The sequence below is a fragment of the Lactuca saligna genome, chromosome 5 (genome assembly GCF_052625555.1).
Source record: "Lactuca saligna cultivar CGN05327 chromosome 5, ASM5262555v1, whole genome shotgun sequence".
NCBI classification, from domain to species: domain Eukaryota; kingdom Viridiplantae; phylum Streptophyta; class Magnoliopsida; order Asterales; family Asteraceae; genus Lactuca; species Lactuca saligna.
The window spans coordinates 130,780,453-130,806,046 of record NC_136421.1 but is presented as its reverse complement, the minus strand read 5'-3'; the positions used below and the strand labels follow the sequence as shown (position 1 = coordinate 130,806,046).

At 36.6% G+C, this 25,594-nt stretch overlaps 1 protein-coding gene across 1 annotated transcript; it reads right to left on the bottom strand.

Annotated features, from left to right (window-relative positions):
• Nucleotides 1-20,669: 20,669 nt before the first annotated feature.
• On the bottom strand, nucleotides 20,670-25,221 carry LOC144997172 (uncharacterized). Its single transcript, XM_078957008.1, has 15 exons — nucleotides 24,815-25,221; nucleotides 24,500-24,648; nucleotides 24,323-24,394; nucleotides 24,118-24,231; nucleotides 23,723-23,791; nucleotides 23,570-23,626; nucleotides 23,314-23,367; nucleotides 23,149-23,211; nucleotides 22,922-22,984; nucleotides 22,531-22,695; nucleotides 22,224-22,379; nucleotides 22,018-22,098; nucleotides 21,447-21,508; nucleotides 21,214-21,346; nucleotides 20,670-20,897 (listed from the first exon to the last, which is right to left on the bottom strand). Exons 1-14 carry the CDS (start codon nucleotides 24,978-24,980, stop codon nucleotides 21,265-21,267), a joined length of 1,353 nt encoding a protein of 450 aa, XP_078813134.1. The 5' UTR covers nucleotides 24,981-25,221; the 3' UTR covers nucleotides 20,670-20,897; nucleotides 21,214-21,264.
• Between the last annotated feature and the right edge of the window lie 373 nt (nucleotides 25,222-25,594).

The following is a 25,594-nucleotide window of genomic DNA, read 5'->3' as shown; positions in this document are numbered from 1 at the left end:
GGTTTCATCGGACGAGTGTTGGACTATCTCGGGAGGTGGTTCTACTATTTCTGGGCGAGATAGTATTCATGGAACACCTAGTAGTCCAATGAATGTCTAATACGTTGGTTTATTTCCGTGCGGAAAGCTGTTGCTCTTGTATAACCCATCGAATAACACCTACACTGGTGTCAAGTCTATAATCTCTTCAGGATATGGGTTATAAGGCTTAACGCAACTACTTTCGCACTTTGATCAAGTATTCTTGGCTGCGAAGGTTATCATGTGGTTCTCGGTATTCTAGTGTTCACTTCGGAGGATGCAGTCTATCGCCTACAAGGCGACGGTGACTTCCTCCATGAGAGAAGGCGGAGGGTCCTAGGCACTACTCGTCGGTAACGGGGTGGACAAAGTGCCTGAGTAGTGCGTGCATCTACTGCGACTACTCTTCCGAAGGTGCTGAGTTTTCCCGGTCTAGGTCAAATCTGGTAAGTATAGGTTCCCATCACTCAGAACTTCAATCTCTTTACTAACTGAGGATGTGAGTTACTATCTGGGCTTAACCGGTATGACAACAAATTTCGGATTTGTGATCATTATAGTAGCTCAACCCGCAGTGGTTCTCTTGACTCCAGCTCCTATTTTATGGAATAGGATGAAGGGCTTTGCTATGAGGTTCGTGGTAGAGCTCATACTTGGCTTAACCACTAATACTTGGTGTATGAAAGCCGTATATAATTGAGGTCGGCAGGATGTTCAGTTGTGCGACTCCACCCCAGACCCACAACCCAACGAGGAACAGGGAGCAGGGAGGAAGCACACATCTTAAATCTTTTTGATCTCAGCTATACACCACCTTTATGCATATACCTGGTTATAGTGGTCAGTCCCCTGAGTTCTATCCTCTGGGTTCATGAACCTGATGTGCGAGGTGCGAAGGGTCTTTCTGGGGGATCTATGGAGTATGCTTCGGATGGTTATCGTCTTCTAGAGTATCTTGCAGTGTCTTTCGCTTCGGTTTCTATCTGTCCAAGAGGGGTTGGTCAACAGCGCGCGGTACCCTTCTCTTGGGTACTTTAGAAGGCTTGAGATATGAGGGACGACTGACGGATTGCATTAGGTTTGATTATTTGTATTATGTTTAGGTTAAGAAGAACCTTTATTCACCGACATGGCTACGGAGAAAGTCCTTTTTACACAGCACTAGGGATGTACACATGGTTGCACTACATCAAACCATGATCGATAGAGTCGTCGAAGTTGGCATACTTCGATATGATATAAAATGAGGATCGATAGAGTCATGCGCCGAACAGGCACACAAGTTCTAGGCGTTTCAGGTTTCGTCCTGTGTATCGTTGTCGCGGATACTTGGACCGATAGAGTTGACGCGGAACTATAGAGGGTCCTGAGTGTTTTCTGAGTAGAGTACCTTTTTATGAATGGATTCTCACGAGGCATTTCTATAATCGCCTCACATATACTAGTCATGCATAATTAAGATGGGGACGACTATTGACTGAGCGACTCCGCCTTAAATCCACAACCAAACGAGGAACAGAAAATGAGGCGGCCTTCACTCACTCTAGGTCTATCCATCTCAATTATACATGGCCGTAACGTATATGTTTAGCCATTATAGTTTTACCTTATGAAATTTTAAATTTTATAACAGTGCTGCGACTTTCGCTTTAATGGGAAATAATTACACTTAGAATTAGTCTTTTAATGTTTTCGGTTAGTTATCTGAGATTGAGAGACGTACCAAAATCTACCGGTTTCCTTGATGCTTCTCCCTAAGCATTATAGTTAGACTCCTCCTATGTCCTTGTCTTTTCCTTTGGTTAGGCAGTCCTTCTCGAAGTGTCCAAATTCACCACATAGACGGCATACTGGATTGACCGTCACATTGGTGGTTGATGTAATAAACTCAACCGGGGTGCTGCAGACGCGAGCAGTATGCCCCATCATGTGGCACCTAGCACAAAGGAGTTCTCGGCATATACCATGATGATGGTAGTTGCACTTGCTGCAGTGGGGAAGGTTTCCTAGGTATGGTCTTCTTGAAGTAGGGATGGAAGAGTTGGCAGGGGTATTGACTGTCTCAGCTCGTTGCCCTTCGGAAGGTCCTTGAGCCGAGGTACTTCCGTCCTCGATCTTGATCATTCTCTTCAGCGGGTTTGAGTGAGGTTTATGGGTGGTTGGGTATGCAGAGGTTGGCTGTTGCTGTTCACTACTAGGATCGGAATTTACGATAGGGCTCTTGCTAACATTGGCGTTGTTAGCATTTAGGTGAGCCATGACGGATGCTACGACTGCCGAGACTGCAACTTGGAACGTAGCTTCATCGAATAGGAGAGTAGGTTTCTTGCTTGCGGACTGGTTACGCTTCTTCGGAGGCATGGTTTTCCTACACGGAAAGGGACACAAGATAATGAGAGACGATGGTTAACCCTGGACATATCTGTCCTGACTGTATTAGGCATAAATTTTCCCGTGCCTCGGATGTCGGTTGTCTGAGTGTCGACCTACATCCCTATGATGTAGTCCTGGTGTACAAGGTAGGAGTATGAGTATCGGAAAGGCCATAAGATGCGAGTCGTTCCTACTAAGTTACCTTTATACTGGGAAAGGTTTCACTCTCCGACCTGGAGAGATTTGAGAACCGTTCGAAATGAAGACCGCAGGAAGAGAGGCTCATGAAGGCTTATGGCTAAACAACCTCAACAGAGGTGTGGGGATCCACTCTAAACGTGTTACTGGCAACGGGAAAAGGCGATTTACCCAACACATAGCGTGAGTAGTGTAACCACTAACTCACTAAATTGTATTATTTTATGGGTTTATTAGTGTGACGAACACGAGGAAAAGACAATTCTCGGGTTCCATGTACTGGCTCCCTCTGTCTGCCTCGTATCTTTGAGTAGTATCGGCGTTGGTTTCCTTCGGGTAGTTACCTAGGGTTCTTTTCTCATGAAGACACATTGAATTTCTACTCCACCTTACTTCCGAATCCGACTCCGGGTGTCATCACTTCATGATGGATGACTGGAAATTTCGGAAGTTTAGGCGAATTTCTCACTGATGTCCCTAAAAATATATAGGCACTTGGTGAATTCAATAGTCTCGACCCAGTTCATTTATTTCCGAACAGGAAATCTTCTCAATGAACCTCCTCTGGGTCTAAATCAACTCTTTTGCCGAGTACTGAAGTGGATAGGGTTGTCTACAGGGTTCGCGTGAGAATGGAAATGTCTAAAGAATCCTAAGAGATTATTAACATTTCACTGGATGATCCATATCGAGTCCTACTACGATTACACATGGTATATAAATCATATATAGCTTAGATCCGATAGGCCTTCGAATATGTGATACTACTCTATATCCACATCCCAACGAGGAATAGGAAGTAGAGCGAAACCACACATTCTTAGCCTATGGGATCCTTATTATATATAACCTTGGGAGTATACCCTTTGTAATCATAGGTATATCAATAAGGATCTTTTTAGTTCTTCACACAAGGTTATCTATATATCCTAAAATACCCCTATGGTATTTTAATTTCTTGTTTGTTTTCTTTTCTTCTGAATGTGATTTTGGGATTAGTGTGAGTCTTTTAGTATTCCAAAATACTCCTATAACCTTGGGAGTATACCCTTTGTAATCATAGGTATATCAGTAAGGATCTTTTTAGTTCTTCACACAAGGTTATCTATATATCCTAAAATACCCCTATGGTATTTTAATTTCTTGTTTGTTTTCTTTTCTTCTGAATGTGATTCTGGGATTAGTGTGAGTCTTTTAGTATTCCAAAATACTCCTATAGTATTTTAACTTCATGTTTGGCTCTAGCATTCCTTGTTGGTAAGTTTCAAACCTGTTGCAACACCACCACCACTCCCAAGCACATGTTCATCGCATCTCGAATAAATGTAGTTGATCAGGTTACATTTATTCCAGCTTACGATTACAGAACTGCCCAGGTTTGACGGCAATGCTCAACATCCGAAGACTTTTATTCTTGTTGTTCTTGTGATATTTTTGTTCGAGTGTTTAGGTTTTGGATGTTCTTATACTTTGCTAAAATATGGTTATATTTTAAAGTATAATTCTTGGTCAGAGTGTTTTATCCGTATGTATTTATAGGTTGTATATCTTTTATGAATTGATATACTTTGCTCACTATAAATAATGCTCTGATACCAATCTATCACACCCTAAAACCGGAACGGCGGAAACGTTCTGGGGTGGATGACGTCATGTAAAGTATCACAACATATGCAGTATAGTAATCAAAGTACAACAACCATTGCATTAATAGTAATAGTTTTACATGGTTTACATTACAATACATCAAAGTAATACAAGTAATAATATAGGTACAGCTTGGTACTGAACTGTCTTCGTCAAAACCTCCAGGGATGTACATGTCTAATGCTGACCTGAGAATACAAGTTATTTGAAAAGCGAGTATCAACATTTTTACAAATGCTGGTGAGTTCATAAGTATTTAGTGTCATTTTATTCAAATAATTTTAATAAAAGTGGTAGTTTTATAGTATCCATTAAATTAGTGTCTTTTCCATAAAATCCTATATTTTCCTTAATAAAAGCAGTCTTCTACCAAGACTGGACGGAGTTATGTGGTAAAAAGTAGTTTTCCCTTAATCGCTATCATTATTAAAATACAAAATTTGATTATAAAAGAAAGCAAGAGAAATCAGGGAAATAACATATGCCTCAGCAGTGAAGACTGCTGACTAGAGCAAAAGGAATCATAGACTGCAGGAGAGTATCGAACAAAAGACACGCCTGGCTCAGTCTAATCAAAGGGAGACACAGACCCCATATGGTACCAAATGAAAGGTACAACTAGCAAGGTCTAAAAACAGAGAATACAGACCCAGACAGTATCAAATGAAAGATACATCTAGCAAGGTCTAAAATAGAGAATACAGACCCCAGACAGTATCAAATGAAAGATACAGCTAGCAAGGTCTAATACAGTGAACACAGTGAAATACTGTGTATAAAACACGTTACCTTAAAGCCATGAATTATAAGGTAACCCCGAGATACTCGTAACCATACTGATCGACACTAGAGAATCTTGACGCCCTGCAAGCGTCAGTATTATTATGACATTGTCACCCTTTGGCTTGGTAGGCCGTGGACTGTAGCTAGCAGTCAGGGTGCAAGGGTGTCAATCCCGTATAGAGTGCACACTTCATAGCCGCCAACGAGAAGTGGTCTATGGATAAGCTCGCAAATGCTTACGTGAAGGAAATTGTAAGACTTCACGGTGTCCCTCTTACGATTGTGTCAGATCGTGATAGTCGTTTCACGTCGAGGTTTTGGAGGAGTCTGCAAGAGGAATTGGGTACGAAATTATGTTTGAGTACTGCTTACCATCCACAAACCGATGGTCAGAGCGAAAGAACAATTAAGACGTTGGAAGATATGCTGAGAGCATGTACCCTCGAATTCCAAGGGAATTGGGATGAGCACTTACCTCTAGTAGAATTTTCCTACAACAATAGTTTTCACTCGAGCATCAAGATGGCACCTTATCAAGCCTTGTATGGACAGAAGTGTTGTACGCCGTCTTGTTGGCTTGAAGCCGGAGAGAAGCAGTTTATGGGCCCCGAGATAGTCCATGAGACTGCTGAGAAATTAAAGGTGATTAGGGAAAGAATGTTAGCAGCTCAGGATCGTCAGAAGAGCTATGCTGACAAGAAAAGACAACCGATAACCTTCAAAGTTGGGGATTATGTTTTGCTTAAAGTCTCACCGTGGAAGGGACTTATACGATTTGGGAAACGAGGAAAGTTGAGTCCAAGGTTTATTGGACCGTACAAAGTTCTTCAGAAGATTAGGAACCAAGCTTACAAGCTGGAATTGCCCGAAGAACTCAATGGTATTCATAACACCTTCCATGTGTGTTATTTGAGGAAATTCATGGGAGATGCTCCCGACATAATTCCAATCTCAGAGTTAAGAATGGATGAGAATAAGAGGTTAATCGAAGAGCCCGAGGCAATTGTTGACCGTAAGACTAAGAAGCTACGATGCAAGATGGTCGACTTAGTGCTAGTCCGATGGAAACATTCGAATGGGCCAAATCTCACTTGGGAAACAGAGAGTGACATGATGAGTCGCTACCCTCATCTGTTTGCTGATGCATGATTCCGGGACGGAATCATCCTAAGGGGGAGAGAATTGTAATGCCCGGGTTTCGGGGCTAAGCATTTTTAGATGAGGTAATAGTGTAGGTCAACTATTGTAATTCTTTTTGATGTAATAAATATGAAATATTCTAATTCTATGTGAATTATGTGTATTTGTGTGCTTATTACTTTATTATAAATATATATTTAATAAAGAATAAAAATAAGCATCAAAATTAAAGTGTGAGATAAGCCCGATATCTCTACATAAAGTTTTAGTGGTCGAAACAAGGATTCCGAGGATATAAAGAACGCCAAAATCCGAGTTATAACGAAGAAGTTATAGCCCGTCGAAGTTTTACGGCAAAACCGACACGACACCGGGAGACGTAAATAGTGAATTTACGATGAAGGGATTTTTAGCCTTAGTGATCTAAACAAAAGTTGTAGTATATGTTAAACCAAGAACATCAATAAAAAGAACGCCCAAATCTGACTTCGTATGAGGAAGTTATGATTTTTCTAAGATTCGGCTTAGCAGTGCACGGCCCGAAACTCGAATTTTAGTTAGAGCGGTTTTTGGCTTACGCAACGTAAATGAGAGTTGAAGATCTCATCAATAGGAAATCAACGGTAAAAAGACAGACAAAAACAGAGTCCGTATGTAGAAGTTATGAATTTTACGCAGACGTTTAGCAGTATAATCTCCTTGTACTGTTAAATTTAAGATCGGTCGAGAATTAGCCAACGGAGTCAAAATGAAAGTTGTAGATCATATTATTACCTACGCGTGGATATAAAGAACGTCAAAAACGGAGGTCGTATGTGAAAGTTACGGATTTTAGAAGTCGGAAGTGTGATGTGCGAAAATGGGTGATGTGGCACAATCTTAGCCATTGCTTTCTCCCCAAGGCTTGCCACCAGATGGTGACATGTGGCACCAAGTTCAGCCACATTTCACCCTATAAATACCACCTCTCCCACCCTCATTTTCTTCACACCTTTCCCATTATTTCTTCTCTTTACTCTCTCTTTCTCTCTAGAACCTCTTTTTAGCCCCGAAATCCCCCGAAAAGCCTAGGGAACCTCCCTAGCACGAGGCGGAAGCCCCGGAGTGCTCGACGACTCAGAGAAGAAGAGCTTTTCGACTCGGAAACACTGCTCCAAGCAAATCCTGGTTTTCTATAAAACTCGTTGTAAGTGAGCTACGCCTACGCTATTTTTAATATAGCTTTTATTTAATTATAGTAACGTTATTAGGAGCTTATAATAAATACTTGGGCTATTATTATGGGTTATATAAGTATTTTTTGATGCTTATATAATAATAATAATAATAATAATAATAATAATAGCTAGACTATTAATTAGTCTCGACGAATAATAAACTAAACTCTAGTGGTAATAATACTAGGTTTCGTTGAAGAAAATTCTTTTTAAGAAGCGAAGCGTTGTCTGAGTTCGGAATCACCACCTTTTCAGGTAAGTGCATAGTTACTTTCAGCTTACACATAGATATGAAGTATTTAATATAAATTACGTGCTATGTGTGCATATTATCTGAATACTTGCTATCTATGCTGGATGAACGTTTTATACATGTTTTCAAAGATTTAAACTGTATATGTATTTTATATCTACAAAATGTGTTGGGTAAAACATGGGTAGATGTAATAGTTGTTGTGTGACAAAATAAAATAATGAGAGGCCTCGTTATAGATGTTATTGATGATCCAGTCGTCTAGCGGAGTATAGATGACGACCACGGACTATTCTAGACAGTCCAGTGGAACACTAGCAGGCTTGCAACCTGTAGGTGTTTATTCAAACTGTGTGTTTATTTGAACTGTGTGCTCACCAGATGTACTCCATCCCCCACATGGTTTCCTTAAGGACATTTGTTGCTAAGGAATCCCCTTAGCAGTAATGTCCATCCCGATGATAATCCTTAGGATAGGTCCCTTATGATAGATGCTTAGGGACGTAATGTGAGGATAACGGGAACGGGTAATCGGGTTTGATTAATTTAATGAAGTTAATAAACTGATTTATTGTGGGTTGAAAACCCTATGTGCTCACCAGGCTCCCAAGGCTGACCCACTCAGTTTTATGTATTACAGGTAGTGGCGCTTGAGCATATATATGATGTTTGGACGAGGGATTACGGATATAGGCCTGTAGATATGAAATAATGTAGTAAGGCTTGTATTGTACTGTTTATGATTTTGATCTGTACGAACATGACATCCCGAGTCTTTTAATGAAATACATTTATATGGAAATGCTTTTGATAAATCTTTATCATATTATTGTTTTGGGACAAATTCCGCAACACTTTTATTTAAAATGTTACTCTGATTTTTAAACAAAGCATAAACAAACCGGTCTTTTCTGGCCGTGATTTTGGGGATGTCACACAGACAGTATCAAATGAAAGATACAGCTAGCAAGGTCTAAAATAGAGAATACAGACAGTATCAAATGAAAGATACAGCTAGCAAGGTCTAAAATAGAGAATACAGACCCCAAACAGTATCAAATGAAAGATACAGCTAGCAAGGTCTAATACAGTGAACAAAGTGTATACAGTGAAATACTGTGTATAAAACCTGTTACCTTAAAGCCATGAATTATAAGGTAACCCCGAGATACTCGTAACCATACTGATCGACACTAGAGAATCTTGACGCCCTGCAAGCGTCGATATTATTATGACATTTGTCACCCCTTGGCTTGGTAGGCCGTTGATTGTAGCTAGCAGTCAGGGTGCAAGGGTGTCAATCCCGTATAGATCTATACACACAATGTCCGCTCTCCCTACAAGAGACTCTGGTTACCAACTCGACAACGGAGAAGGCCGTGTACAGAGGATGTATCTCGTATAGTGAGATCTAAAGTAAAAATACTGAACTAGTGATAGAGACTCATAACCAAACTGAGTAATGTAAACCCATATGACCATGCTTGTATACATAATATATAATTAATGATCAAACGACCTTCGGACGGACATCCGATCCCACCAGACCACATCTCGACGAAGAAAAGGAAATAGGGCGAACAAGCCTTCCTAAGTCCTTCAAACATTATTTATATGCATCTATACAAGCACATGCATACATCTAGCTAACCGAAGTGCTTAACGAAGTAGGAGTGTTTAACAAGTGAGTAAGAGCGTCTAACGAGTGAAGGAGCGTCTAACAAGTATGAGCGTATAACGAGTGAGCAGGAGCGTTTAACAAGTGAAGGAACGTCTAACAAGTATAAGTGTTGAACGAGTGAGTAGGAGCGTCTAACCAGTATAAGCGTTTAACTATGCAGAAGTACAACGAAACAGTAGTATCTAACAAATAAGAGTAATAAAACATGGAAGAAAACCTTAATGAAAACTTTAGAAAAACCTTTATACTTAAGAAATCACAACTTGGTACTTATTTGTAATACAAGTTTGAAAACCTTTAGAAATCCTTTGGAAACTGTGACATCCCCAAAATCACGGACAGAAAAGACCGGTTTTGTTTATGCTTTATGAAAATCAGAGTACTTCATTTTATAAAAAGGTTGCGGAATTTGTTCCCAGAAAAACATGATAAATACGTTATTAAAACATTTTCGAAGAAACGTATTTTATTCATTTCAAAATGTTTGGGATGTCATCGTTAATACAGAAACATAAGCATAAACAGAACTTACATTTATTTACACTAGTGATCTACATCTCTTTAAACCTCTCAGTGTAAAGTGACATCATATCAACACCTGTGATAAAATAAACTGAGTGGGTCAGGTTGGGAAACCTGGTGAGTACATAGGGTTTTCAACCCACAATAATATAATTATTATTTTCAAACAATCAAACAATCAACCCAATTACCCATCCCCATTGTCTTGTTTTATTCTTAAGGATCTATCCTAAGAATCAACTATTCCTCGTTCATACGTTCCTAAGGATCATCCTAAGGAATCGGCACGAAGTCCATCGTCACCGCGGTTTAGGCACTAAGTCTGCATAGTCGCCAGAATTTATACAATAGGCACTAAGTCTGCATAGTCGCCAAGGTTTTGGCACCAAGTCTTCATGATCGCCAGGGTCTAGGTATCAAGTCTGCATGATCACCAAGGTTTAGAGTACACCGGGTGAACACATCGTTCACAACACCTACAGGTTGCGAGCCTGCTAGTGTTCCACTGGACTATCTAGGATAGTCTGTGGTTGTCATCCATACTCTGCTGAATGACGGGGACCTCGTTTGGGAAGAAGGCTTCTCACATCGTACACCTCTCACCCACACCTTATAGTCTATATCACCTCTTAACTCATCATCCAACTCATATTTCATCTATTATATCTACCCATGTTTTACCCCAACATTTTCATAGATATAAAATACATATATAGTTTAAATCATTTAAAACATGTATAAAATCTTTCACTCAACATAGACAACAAGTATTCAGACAATATGCACACATAGCACGTAATTTATATTAAAATACTTCATATCTATGTGTAAGATGAAAGGGACTATGCACTCACCTGAATAGGTGGTGACTCAGCACTCGGACAGCGCTTCGATACTCTCAAAACGATATTCCTTCGATAAAACCTAGTACCAGTACCACTAGGGTTTAGTCTAACGATAACCGTGACTAATTAATAGTCGGACTATTATTATTATTATATAAGCGTTAAATAACACTCAATATAACTCATAATAATAGCCTAAATACTCATTATAAGTTCCTAATAATGTTACTATATTAAAACATAAGCTATATTAAAGATAGCGTAGGCATAGCTCACTTACAGCGGGTTTTTTCGCAAAACCGGGCTTCGCTGGGGCAGCGTTCCCGAGCCGAAAGGCTCTTTTCTCGGAGCCGTCAAGCGCTCCGGGGCTTCCGCCTCGTGCTAGGGAGTTACCCTAGGCTTTAGGGGGTTAGGGAGGCTTAGAGAGAGAGTTTAGAGAGAGAAAGAATGTTTGGAAGGTGTGAGAATGAATGGAACCCGACACCTCTATTTATAGGGGAGAAATATGATGGACTCGTCGAGTCTAAGTCATGACTCGTCGAGTCAGTCCATGTGGTGGCCTTCTGGTGGTGCCACGTGTCCAATTCTGGTGGTGCCACGTCACCCCCTATCGCGTATCAGCCCTCAAACTTAGAAAAATCATAACTTTCGCATACGAGCTCCGTTTTTGACGTTCTTTATATCCACGCGTAGGTAAAATCAAGATCTACAACTTTTGTTTAGACTCCGTCGGCTAATTCTCGACCGATTTCAAATTTAACAGTAGGAGGCGTTTAGACTGTTAAATGACCGCGAAGAGTTCATAACTCCTTCATCCGGACTCCGTTTTCGTCTGTCTTTTTACCGTTGAGTTCCTATTAAGGATACCTTCAACTCTCTTTTAGGTCACGTAAGCCAAAAACCGCTCGAACTAAAATTCGAGTTTCGGGCCGTGCACTGCTAAGCCGAATCTTAGAAAAATCATAACTTCTTCATACGAAGTCAGATTTGGGCGTTCTTTTTATCGATGTTCTTAGTTTAACATATTCTATGACTTTTGTTTATATTGCTAAGTCTAAAAAGTCTTCTATCGTAAATTCACTATTTACGTCTCCCGGTGCCGTGCCGGTTTTGCCGTAAAACTTCGGCGGGCCATAACTTCTTCGTTATAACTCGGATTTCGGCGTTCTTTATATGTACGGAAAGCTTGAGACATATTCCACAACTTGGTTAAGATTATTTATTCTAAATAATCTTTTGTCGAAAAGTCATTTTCGACCCCTATTGCCTCTAAATTGACTAGCCCGGATCTGCGGGCGTTACAGAAACTTTTCATAAACAAGTTTAAAATGAAACTTTGATAAAACAGTATAAGTGAGAGTTTTGGAACAAGTGAAAACATTTTAGAAAATCATGTATAGTATCTTACTCGGTAAAACAGTTTACAGTGTAGTAAATCCTTGTGCATGCGGGTTATCAATCACATGTGATTGATATGATAACTGGCATGTTTAACTTGTATTCCCCCCTATAAAACATGTAAAAACATTTTAAAGGTTCATTAAGGGGTATGAACTCACCTGGTGTAAGTGGATACGACGAAGGTGCCGGTTGGGTGCTCGGTGTCAAGTAATGACTTGGACACACTTAGTGACCTATTTAACATATGATAACATATGGTCACATACAATTAGTACATTTAATACTAATTAAACAAGTATACACACTCTAAGGAGTAGAAAACACTTTGGTTAAGTGTTTGGGGTGTCCCAGGTAACATTTAAGGGTGTGAATGTCTTAGGAATGGAGTTTACTCTCCAAGAGTAAACTCTCCATATAGTGTTTACGGCCCTGGGACAACTCCCCATGAGTTTACGGCCGTAAACTCATGGTGAGGGGTTCTAGGATGTTTAAAGGCCTTATATTGATCGTGGAATTTTGCTAGGTCCAAATCTAAAATGTATGAGTGGAATTAAGGATTTTAAAGGGACCAAATGGGAGTTTACGGCCCATGAACCATCCCTATGGGAGTTCACGGCCATGAACTCCTACCCCTTAACTTTATAGAAGTTTAAGGCCTTATTTTCAATCCTAGTAATTTATAATGAAGTATAAGGTCATTTGGGTGGATTAAAACTACCATTTGACATGGTTTGGAGGTGTTTACGGCCTAGGCATGTGCTTGGGCTGTAAACTCCATTTCACCCCTCAAATCTATGTGTTTAATAATTCTAAACCCGAAATAGCAAGTCCCTAATTTATGTGTTAAGCCTAAGGGTGGTTTGGGAGTGTTTGGAACTTGATTTTATAGGTTTAGAGGATGTTTAGGGCCTAAGCATGTGCTTGGGCTGTAAACCCTCTTTTATGCCCCAAAATTGATTGTTTTAAGGTGCAAAAACTCCTAGGCTAAATCCCCAATTGGTTTCTAAGCTTGAAGGGACAAATTTGGGTCATTTTGGCCTCATTTAAGGGGTTTACAGACTAAGGAGGTTCTTAGGCCGTAAACTCCTCTTTAACAGTTTATATGATCGATTTTTGAGCTATAACAACAAGCCATGATGTTTAGAATAAGTTAGGGTAAGGAGACTTACGTTTTGGGGGCGGAAATTCGCGGTTTTGAGTAAAAAACGAGCTTTATGAGAAAGAGGGTGAAAAAGGGTGGAATGAAGTCCATTCCCCCTTATATAGTGGCTGGAGTTGAGGCTCAATGGGAAACTACCCGATACTGCCGTTAAATGGGGCTTTTGGTCGCACCCGATTTAGTGGTCGTAATAAAATTAACTTTTTCCAAATTAATATGGAAATGTAATTTACATGCCTTTACTTTATTTTATTACGACGAATAACGACATAGAATATAAATAAATAAAACATTTATTTATTTACGACCTCAAATTAACGGAACTTTTATAACGTAGAATATTCCGTTTACGGAAACGGGGTAATATAACGGAATAACTTTTGGGTTGTCACAAAAGTTATGAATTTTAGAAGTTGGAAGTGTGCTGTGCAAAAATGGGTGACGTGGAACAATCTTGGCCATTGCTTTCTCCCCATGTCTTGCCAGCAGATGGTGACATGTAGCACCAAGTTCAGCCATATTTCACCCTATAAATAGAACCTCTTCCACCCTCATTTTCTTCACACCTTTCCCATTCTTTCTTCTCTTTACTCTCTCTCTCTCTCTCTCTCTCTCTCTCTCTCTCTCTCTCTCTCTCTCTAGCCCCGAAACCCCCTGAAAAGCCTAGGTAACCTCTCTAGCACGAGGCGAAAGCCCCGGAGTGCTCAACGGTTCCGAGAAGAAGTGCTTTTCGTCTCAGGAACGCTGCTCCAAACAAAGCCCGGGTTTCTATAAAACCCGCTGTAAGTGAGCTACGCATATGCTATTTTTAATATAGATTTTATTTAATTATAGTAACGTTATTAGAAACTTATAATAAGTACTTGGGCTATTATTATGGGTTATATAAGTATTGTTTAACGCTTATATAATAATAATAATAGCTAGACTATTGATTAGTCTTGGCGAATAATAGACTAAACTCTAGTGGTAATAATACTAGGTTTCGTCGAAGGAAATTATTTTTAAGAAGCGAAGCGCTATCTAAGTTCGGAATCACCACCTTTTCAAGTGAGTGCATAGTTACTTTCATCTTACACATAGATATGAAGTATTTTATATAAATTACGTGCCATGTGTGCATATTATCTTTATACTTGTTGTCTATGCTGGATGAATGATTTTATACATGTTTTAAATGATTTAAACTATATATTTATTTTATATCTACAAATATGTTGGGATAAAACATGGGTAGATGAGATAGTTGATGTGTGATGAAATAAAATGATGAGAGATAGGTGATGATAATTAGGTGAGGATAGATAGGTGATGATGAATCGGTGATGTAGGATGAAAGATACCATAACCTTGTCTGGCAATTTGGAGATGTAATTATCTACCAAAGTATAGATGTCGACCACGGACTATTATAGACAACCCCGTGGAGACACCAGCAGGCTCATAACCTGTAGCCTGTAGGTGATGTATTATGAGTTCAGGCGATGTTGTAACTACGTATTCATGCGATGATACTCTAACCCCTTACTGTGAATTATGAGTTCATGCGATGTTGTAACTACGTATTCATGCGATGATACCCTAACCCTTGTTGGGCACGTATTGAGGGACTAATCCCTGAATCAATACTGTCTATGCGATGTAGGCGATGATCCTTAAGGAGAGTCCTTAGGAACAAACATATAAGGAAATGCGATGTAAGGAGATGAGAGGTAAATATGATGTAAGAGATGACCCTTAGGATAAATCCTTAGGGAAGGTACATAGGAATAAAGAAGATAATGGGGGATGGGTAATTAGGTTAATTGTTTGATGATTAAACATAATAATTATATTATTGTGGGTTGAAAACCCTATGTACTCACCAGGTTTCCCAACCTGACCCACTCAGTTTACTTGTATCACAGGTGACGATGTGAAGTTACATTACACTAAGAGATTAAGGAGATATAGTTCACTAGTGTAAATGAATGTAAGTTCTGTTTATGTTTATGTTTCCATATTGACGATGACATCTCAAATGTTTTAAAAGGAATAAAAATACATTTCTTCAGAAATGCTTTGATAATGAAATTATCATGTTTTTCTGGGAACAAATTCCGCAACCTTTTTATTGAAAGAGATACTCTAATTTTTATAAAGCATAAACAAAATCGGTATTTTCTGGCTGTGAAAAATAGGGATGTCACACATACCATCCATAAAGGATCCCGTTGAGATTTTCTGTGATAATGAAGGGGCGGTTGCCTTAATCAAGGAACCGAAAGATCATGGTAGATCCATGCATATTGACAGAAAGTACCACTTCATAAGACATCAAGTAGAAGAAGGAAAACTCGTGGTGAAGAGGATATCGTCAGAGGACAACCCAACAGATCCCCTTACGAAGGCACTGACTAGGGTTAATCACTTGAAACATACAAGGGGCATTGGGCTAACGGACGATATTAGTTTTAGTGGTTAGATAAATAGAAACTTGTAATAGCTAAATTGTAATTAACATTTGATGATTAAATAAAAAGAGTTGTATTTATAAGTAAAGTTACTCTCTTGTGTCAATTATTTACTATTGTTTCACTTTTCATGTTTTGATTTCCAGAATAATAAGATTATCCAAACGATCCACAGTCGATCATACTTTGGAAGTAGGTAATGAGACTAGACTGTCATGAGTTGGCTTGTAGATTTTCTAAGGCGTTAGACATAGCAAAAGTTTTCTACACTGTTCATGAGTACTCCTAAAATAAGATTTGAGTATTGGATTCAACCCGGGCTCACCTGAATTACTTCATGGAATTTATCACGAGTAATTGTGAGACGATAATATCATATAATCTTCAAACCAAGATATATGAGTTGTTGATTGCGAGTTGGTTGTGCATTGATGGCATGAAAACGCATCAGTAACTTGATATTATAAAACGTGTCATTATGCATGATTTGATGAGTAGTTAGTACAAACATATAATGTCGAAGTTTATATGTTCCTTTTATCCTAAGAGGATTAAAAGCGATATCTTGGGCCCCTCAATGATTCTGTTTTGACTATGTGTCGGGCCTGATCAGAACTCAATTGATGTCTTCAATTATGTTCTATGTCAGACGAATCGGAAATCAGGAAACAAATTGCAGGACAATAAGTATGACTATGTTCCATGTATTTGTCCATATAAATATCATGAGAACAAAGGAATATATGATCACTTATCTAAAGGACGCGTCACTGACTGGGTCAGAGTTCGATAACGGCTTTTGAGAGCCACGATTACTAATCAGATTCTGAGGTTGCATTGTCAGTTATAGTTATTAGACTTATCCAAGTGAGAGACTGTTGGATTAGGTGTCTAAGCCCATAACTATAATTTGGATGTGCTTGACCGGATAGTAACATGGTCCTTTGGGTTGCCTTCACCAGTGCAATTTGATAGGATGGACTTTTGAGAATAAGGTTATTTATGATTTATTAATATATTACAAGTATAATGTATTAATATGAAATCATATTATTTAATTAGAATTGATCAAGAATTAATTTGGAATTAATTTTGTGATCAAAAGAAACTAATTTAATATATGGGGATTTATTGTGTAAATCAATGATTCTTATAGTGTGAGCTAATGATCCATGATTATTTAGGATGGACTAAACCAATGAGATAGTCCATGGAGGTTTAATCCATGGAGCCTAAGTAATATGAAATGTCATTAGGGTGTACAAGGTGTAACCCTAGCATTTGCTACACTATAAAAGCACACCCCTAGAACCAAAATCGATTACACCATCATTCTAAGAAGTTTGATATTGATTTTGTGCTAAGTAACTTATTCTCTCAAGCCTCCTCTTGCATTTGGTGTTTGTAACACATTAGAGGCATCACACTTGAGGTGCTCAAGCTTTCAAAGGTCAAGAACTACAAGTCCTTCTAAGAGGTAAGTTATCTAACTAGTTGTATTGCTTAATTCTCAATTTGTATGCTAGTTAGGATGCATGCTTTGGAAAATTGAAAACATACATGTATAATTAGAGAAAACATAGATCCAAAGCATCTAGGGTTGCACGTGCACCAATAGGAGTGTTATATTGCTTAAAACCCAACAAGAGAGCGAGAGATAGAGAGAGAGAGAGAGGTGGCTGTAGATCAGAGGTTGTCCGGTAAAGAAGGCGCCATCGGAGGGAGGCAACAACAACATTGGAAGAGGTTAACTCGAAAAGGGATCCTGAGAAGAAGAGCAAATTCGATGAGAGGTACGATTTGAGGAGTAGACTGAAGGCTCGGAGGCAGGGATCATCCGAGGAGGAACTATGGTTTGGTGTTAGTGGTTGTATTATTATTTAAGAGGAGAAAGAAGGAAAAAAAAATATTAAGCATAACGAAGACACCTCTAATGACTATTAGAGAAGGTCGTCGGAGGTGAAGGACGATGGTTGTGGGTTGTGGTCAATAGTAAGGTTTTTAATCTAAAGTTGTGATATCATGTTATTTTATATATTGCTTTGATATCTTATAATAAATATTTAACCTCATATAAATAATTAAATAGAAATACAACATGGGCTCTTGGCCTAACCTAAACTGTAATTAGGGGTGAAAATCAGTTAGGTACTTAGGTTTATGGATTTTTCAGTTTAGTCGAATCGGCTTCCTCTTTTTGAATTTCTTTTTTGGTCCAATTCAAAAACTAAATGAAATTGAATTGACATTCTGTAAAGCAAATCGCAAACCGAATGCTAATTTGGTTTGGTTCGGTTTGAAAACCAAGGAAACCAAATATCAACTTTTAAAGAAAAAATAGTATTGCACTTTTTCAAACATAAATTAAAATGTTTTTAAAATAGAAACCTAAAGTTACAAACAAAAAGATATAAAGTTTCATACAAAAAGATACAAAGAATAAATTAGCTAAAATGATTTTTTCTATATAATTAATATTTTTATTAACTATAAAATATTAAATATGTTTTTTAATTAATTAATTTATGAAATTCATTTGTTTTTTCGGTTCAGTATGGCTTAAACTTCATGAGACCGAAACTCAAACCAAAAACCAAATTCAGAAATCGTTTGGTCTCCGACCAAACCAAAAACCGATTTGAATATAGATTGGCTTGAAATCAATTTCGATTCGATGTGGTTTTCGAATTTTTCGGTTCGGAACCAAATAATCCCCACACCTAACCGTAATGAGTATTAGTCTAACCATAATCACTAACAGTTAATGGTTAATCACATAAATAATCTTTTATTTACCTTCGTCGCCCCCAAAAAATTAATTAAAACCTGAACAAAGAAGAAATTATTCAATATACCCTTTAACATAGCAAAATATGTTATGCATGGTCAGGCTACCAACTAAAACATCCACATGCAACTTAGTTATTTTACAACATTATATGTGTTGGTAATATTATTCAGGATCAATGTGTCTTACATGATCAAACTACCATAAAGAACTTACAAGGACATTTTGGTCATTTCATAACAAAGTATGATATGGGTAAACCTTTGGCCCAATAGACAAGTAATACAACAACAATTGAGGTGTTTAATGTGTGGGTAAATCTATATATGTATGAGTAATCGTCTTTATGCATACATAAAATAAGTGTTATCATGTGTTGGTTCATATATTTAGAGATATATTTTTACTCACAGATACATTATTTGTGGATATAGATAATAAGTTATACCTACATAGGCATGCACGATTAAAAAATAATATATATATATATATATATATATATATATATATATATATATATATATATATATATATATATATATATATATAGAGAGAGAGAGAGAGGGGGGGGGGGGGGGGGGGGGGGGGGGGAGGTAGAAGTATAACTTGTTTGGAAGATGGTCTTGGGCTTTGACATGAATGCTTAGTTGTCAAGTGGCTTTCTCATTTAAGACCATCAAATTCACCCACAACACATTCACTCCGAAAAATATAGTCATCTCAGCATCACATCATCTTTACTCCGAAATATTGTTTCTAGTAATGTTCCACACCACATACCTAGGAAATACCTTCCACTCCATCCCACCACTTTTACCTATAAAATTTATGTGTGTTTGAGAGAGAGAGAGAGAGAGAGAGAGAGAGAGAGAGAGAGAGAGAGAGAGAGAGAGAGAGAGAGAGAGAGAGAGAGAGAGAGAGAGAGAGAGAGAGAGAGAGAGAGAGAGAGAGAGAGGGAGGGAGGGAGAGAGAGAGGTGCGAAGAGACTTAGTGTTATCCACTCCACACCGCAGCCATGCCCCTGTTCACATGCTCACGTGGACATATATTTTTAGCGTTTTTTCTAATCTCCCTACCTAATAAAAGAGTAGCACATTTGTCATGTGTCAATCAATTAGAGCTTCACATTAATTATTTGTTACTTGTCATTCTAAGGTTTTTCCTCATTAATTAAATTTCCACTAATTCACTCCTCTATTTTACACATATCAAACACGTCAACAAAAAATTTATTTGTAATATCTATTGTCTAGTTTATTAAATTATTAATTTTTTTATCATTGCTTAATAATTACCTTATAATTTAATTAAAATTATTTTTACCTTTTTAATCTGTAGTGCCCACGGGTTATAAACTAGTATGGTATAAAAGAAATAATTTTCCCCTTTTTTTTGAGGTCTATTTACTATCTCACAAAGCTTTTGACCCCAACAAACATTTATTTCAAACAATTAAACCCTTTTAAAATGACTGCACTCTCTAGTTTTTGTTTCGTTTGCGATTCACGACAAGACAAAATTATTCTAGGGTTATTTTTATTGATGAGTAAATAGTGTTGGAGATTAGACTATTGACACAACAAATTAGTAACATTGCTAATGATATATGTGCCTAGTAGAAACACAAAATAAAATCAAATTTCAAAACCACACCAACAATTTAAAAAGGACTAGTTTCTTAATTCATTATAAATATGATGACTTTATTAGAAATTGGAAAAGTTAAAAGGCTTATTATATAATTAATACACGGTTAGATAATTACTATATATTAACTAATAATTCCTTAATATTCAGTTACTACTTTTGAAATTCAAAAACAAAAATGGAACTAAAAAAAGAGATAAAGGCCTTTGACTCTTAAATGATTGAATCTTCTCATGAATTTCACTATTTCTATACTCTGTTGAAAACACACATAATTGTTTGTTTTGCTTTTGTGCTCAAGAAAGCAAGGAGGGAGATCTTGTTAGTTTGTTCGATTATGTTTTTATAATGCTCCATTTAATGATCTATCATATTCCAACAAATATTAATATCAATGTCTTTTGCGAGCATATCCCATCCCACCCATTTCCAACTTTTTGGGTGGGGATACCAACTTCACCTCAATCCGGTACAAATGCACGTCAAATGCAGTACAACAAAATGATAATCCTACTGATAACCCCGTCAAATGCAAAGGCAATAATCACCAAAAATCAAAATCAATCACGAATGATAAGAATCCGAAATAAATATAATAATAAGTTACAAGCAAAAAAAAAAAAAAAAAACCTACATAAACACCCGTAATACACACATGTTCGTACGTACGTACTAACCTACTTCTTAAACATCATTTTTTTTTCAGTCTCCACGACGTCCTTTTCTTTCTATGTCCGCAAAGATGAAAACACAGATGAACTCAAAAAAGCTGCGTAGAAATGGAATGAATTTTTATATTATATGTGAATGCCATCTATAGTTTTAACTCTAGTTTATACATAATATAATAGAATTATGATTTCTAAAAACAAAATATTAAACGTAACACAAACTTACTAAAACTCAAATTTGATTATGATCGAAAACATATTTTTTATGAATAGAAGTGCATCCGATTATACCTTATATTAAAAATAAGATAAATGAAAATTAAAAAATGGAAGGAATCACATTATATTTTTAAAACAAAAAAAACCCTTCAATGTTTATATAGTTTCTTCTTAAATTAAATAAAATTTGCATACCTAAAATTGATGTAAAATAAGCTAATTGGCTTCGTGTGTCTGTCTGTCTGACTATTTGTCTGAATGTCCTCGTTTGGCCTTGCGACGTGAATGGCTTGGCTTGTTATTTCTAATCGGCTTTTTAGCTTTTCCACTACATTAAATTTTCAAAGTATAAATAAATAAATAAATTATTCTATAATTCAAATAAAAATTCAAAATTAGCAGACAAATTAAATATTATAAACACTTACAAAAACATTGCTGATAAAAATCTGAACAAAATGATCACAGGAAGTGCCAATATAGCCGATGCCTGGAAGATAAAACATAATAATAATTCATTATTTCTCTTCTACTCTTCTCTTTTTTATTTCTAAGAGTAAATTACATTTTTGATCCCTGCATATATCTGGTTTTTGCAACTTTGGTCCCCAAACGTTTTCTCTTGCAATTTTCGTTAACTTTCTTGGTCCTTGTTACAAGTAAATGACTATTTTTGGTCCTTGAGTATACCCGAATTTTGCAATTTTGGTCCTAAATTATATTCATTTTACTTGGAATAGGGACCAAAAACATTACAAGAACCCCAAATAAGGACCAAAATTGCAATAAAAAAAAAATTTTGGGACAAAAATTGAAAAACATATCTATACTCGGGGACCATAAATATAATTTACTCTTTATGTAATGGACTCATTGAGAACATGGCTTAATATTGCAGACTATATATGAGTGTTTCTTTTTTACTTAACACCAACACTTAATGGGAAAAAAAAAAATAATAAAAAAATAATAATGAGAGAGAGAGAGAGAGAGACATACAGCAAACCATATAAATTCCTTAGTTGCAAGAGATTTTGTAATTTCATGTTTTTTCAGTGATTCTTCAACAGTGCCTTTAACCTTCACATATAAACATAATTTTTTTTACAGGGTTAAACATAATAATAAATTCTGACAGATTTATAATTATGAATTTCAATCAAATATTCCAAAAAAAAAAAAAAAAAAAAAGTTGAAAACAGTACCTGATTATGGTATACAGTTGCAGATTCAAGAAAATTGGCATACACTTTCACTGCTTCATTTGTATAAGGCCTCATTGTTTCCCGTGCTATATCAAGGTGAGGCTTTGTTGCAAGGGCAATTTGGTCAACATATGGCTTGCAAAACTTCTTTGCAACCTGCCCTTATACAAATTTCACATCTTTAGTGACATGACAAGTTATACTATGTTTGATATGCATTAGACCAATGGGACAAAAGTTGAATTTTTTTGTGTTCAATAGGTGCAAAAGACGATAATACCCTCATCATTGAAAATAAAAGATATACCTGAAAATGAGGGTGAACAGTTTCCTTTATTTTGATGACATGAGGAGTTACAACCTCTTTTGATTGACTATAAACCTCTTTGGTCTTTTTGGTCAATAATTGGACATGTGGTTCAACAGTAGTTATCACCATCACCCATTGTTCCTTTGCAGCAGGGATCCACTTCTGAATAATTAATTAATTTCTTAATATTAAATATTTGAAATAATAATAATCTAAATGTTTTGAATTGAAGCGAATTAGAAGTTGTAAGCATTTGAAAAAGGAGGCTTTAAAACTTTTTACTCATTTGACTTGTTGGATTGTTGGAGGTAAACATTAAGTCGAAATCCACCAATTTTAGGTAAAAGGGTAGAATTGTCATTTGACAAAAATGGAGAATTTTTCTTACGGTTTTGATTGTTTCTACATGAGGTTCAGCCCACTTTTCAGCTTGTCCCTTCTTCTCCAAAGCCTGCCATAGTGAAAAAAAATGTTTTTTTTTTTTTTTTTTTTTTTCATGAAGATGAAAAAAATAGGTTAAAAAAATGAATAACAATAACATGATTTGAAGTTAAATATACAAAGAATAATGAGAACGAAAAAGGGGATATATATTATATAATATATAATAATTACCTTTAGTGAAAGAGTGTCAAGAGCAGGTTTTCCATGCTTATTCCAATTAGCCTCAGCATACAACTGATAATTAATGATTAAAAAAAAAAAAAAACGTCAAAAATACGTTTTTTTTTTTGTTTTTTTTTTTTTACATATTTGTGGAAAATTTTAAAAGGGAAGTACCTGACTTGAAGCCAAATGAGCTGCAAGCCAATGTGGTAGCCATGAAGAATGAGCCTGAATATGAAGCAAAGGTTACTGAGGGCAAAAAGGTAAATATGAATAGAATATGTTCCTTAGAAAGGAAATGTTGTAATGATAACAACATAATTACATTCTTTACTAATAATAGAAATATATATAACATTTCTTTATATATAGTTGCAATGTACTTTGATACTATAATCAAATACATATTGTTAAATTTTTTGGGTTTTACCTTTGTCAATTCACTGATTTTCACTGCTGCTTCATTTTTAGTCTTCATAAGTTCCTCCTATATATATATATATATATGCTTATAGATGTAAATATAAAAATATAAAATCATATTCATATCTTCATATTTATGCCAAAAAACATGTGAGCATACCTCAGCAACTTTAAGGGCACGTTCAGTTTTTATAAGCTTTGTCTTTTGTTCTTCAATAGTTTGTTGAAGCTGAAGCAAAAAAATAAATAAAAGATTATAGAAAAAGACAATAGACTTTAGCTTACTTCATCATTGATATTACGACTTTTTTGGTCAAAGGATTGTGAAAGGCAAAATCGAGTAAGAAATGATGTAAAGATTAAAGAAACAGCAATGATTTGTCATTTAGTAAAGTAATATATTTATGTTAAGGATGTCATTATAATTCCAATTCTTTGGTATTGAAGACACTAAGATGACTTAGAAGGGTATTTTAGTCATTTATACAAATGGAATTGAATTCCAATTCTGGTCTACTGATAATGCATAAGAAACACAATAACAGAAAATCTTACTTCTTGAAGCTTTGGATTTATATCAAGCATCTTCTGCTCCAATTCTTTTGATCTAGTTTCCAAAGCTTCTCTTAACTTGGTTTTGAGATCCAATTCCAACTGCAGTTTCTCCACCTGTAATAAGGAATAAACACCTATAAACTACCATGGAATGCAGATTATGACATGATTTGATAAAATTTAATTCCTTGTATATATTATATACCTGTTTCTCCAACTCCTGGGATCGTGTATGAGCTTTTTCAATCTGCTCCTTAGCATCTGAAGAGCCTTTAACCTAATCAAACACAAGAACAGAGACGATTTTATCATTCTGAAAGCATGTATTCATGGATGAAACAAAATCGAGCTGAAATTGGTCGCATATTGGTAGTACGCCTACCTTAAGAGAAGCCACCTCACTTCGCAAAGAAGTAATGCTATCTGTCTTCTCATTAATCGTATGTTCTTTCTCTGCGATTGCCTTCTCTTTCCCAGCAATGATCTCGTCTTTGCTTTTTAATTCTTCAGTCTTCTTGTGAATAAGTGATTCTACAACAGAGCATTTTAAGGTAAATCAAACGAATTAACCAGCTATCTTAATCTGATCCAATCCAAGATTACTCACCAAACAAATTTTACTCGATAGCTTTCCATTAATTCCAACACTAAGAAGTAAATTACGATAATTCAGAAGAGGGAAAGGTAGAAGACAAACCGAGTGATTGGATCTTTGAGGTGAGCTTATCCAATTCGATCCGAAATGCATGTGAATCATCGGATCCGACTGCCGCTCCATCAACGACGTCATCGGCTCTAATCTGAGTGAGAATTAGGGCAAAAAGGAATGGAAATAGGAGGGCATGGAGCTTGGAGATCGCCATGGATACGATCTAGACCCAGACCCAGAAGCAAAGGACGTAGAAAATCAATAGATTTGGGGCTTTTTTGGTTGGAGAATCCGTCGACAATAAATGGGTAGTTGGGAATTTCACGTGGAGGCAAGTGAAGGAATGAAAATGAAATCAGCGATGCTTTGTTGACTGAATCTATATAATGGTTTGGTGATGGTGAATGGTGAATGTTGAAAACGTGGCCTGGTGGGGGTAGTAGTAAACTAGTAATTAAACATTTGGTGTTGGATTGGATCCTTGGGATTTGAATATGGCTTTGTTGATTTTGTGTTTGTATGTAACTGAAGCTCGACGTTTACTTATCCACCATTGATGAACCTTTTTTGGTTCGTTGAAAACAAGAACATCAAATCTTAACATAAAATGGAATAAGGTAAAAATGTCATTTGATTTCTATGGTAATTTTTATTTTTTGAACGGCAATTAAAAATATATAAAATTAAAAGTCACTGCGGAGCTGGACAAAAATACAAAGAGTTTGTAATCATAAATATAAAGACAAACAAATATATATGTATACACCACGCTAAACATAAACATAGAAGCACCAAAAGCAACTAACAATAAATGCAATGGAATTTGTA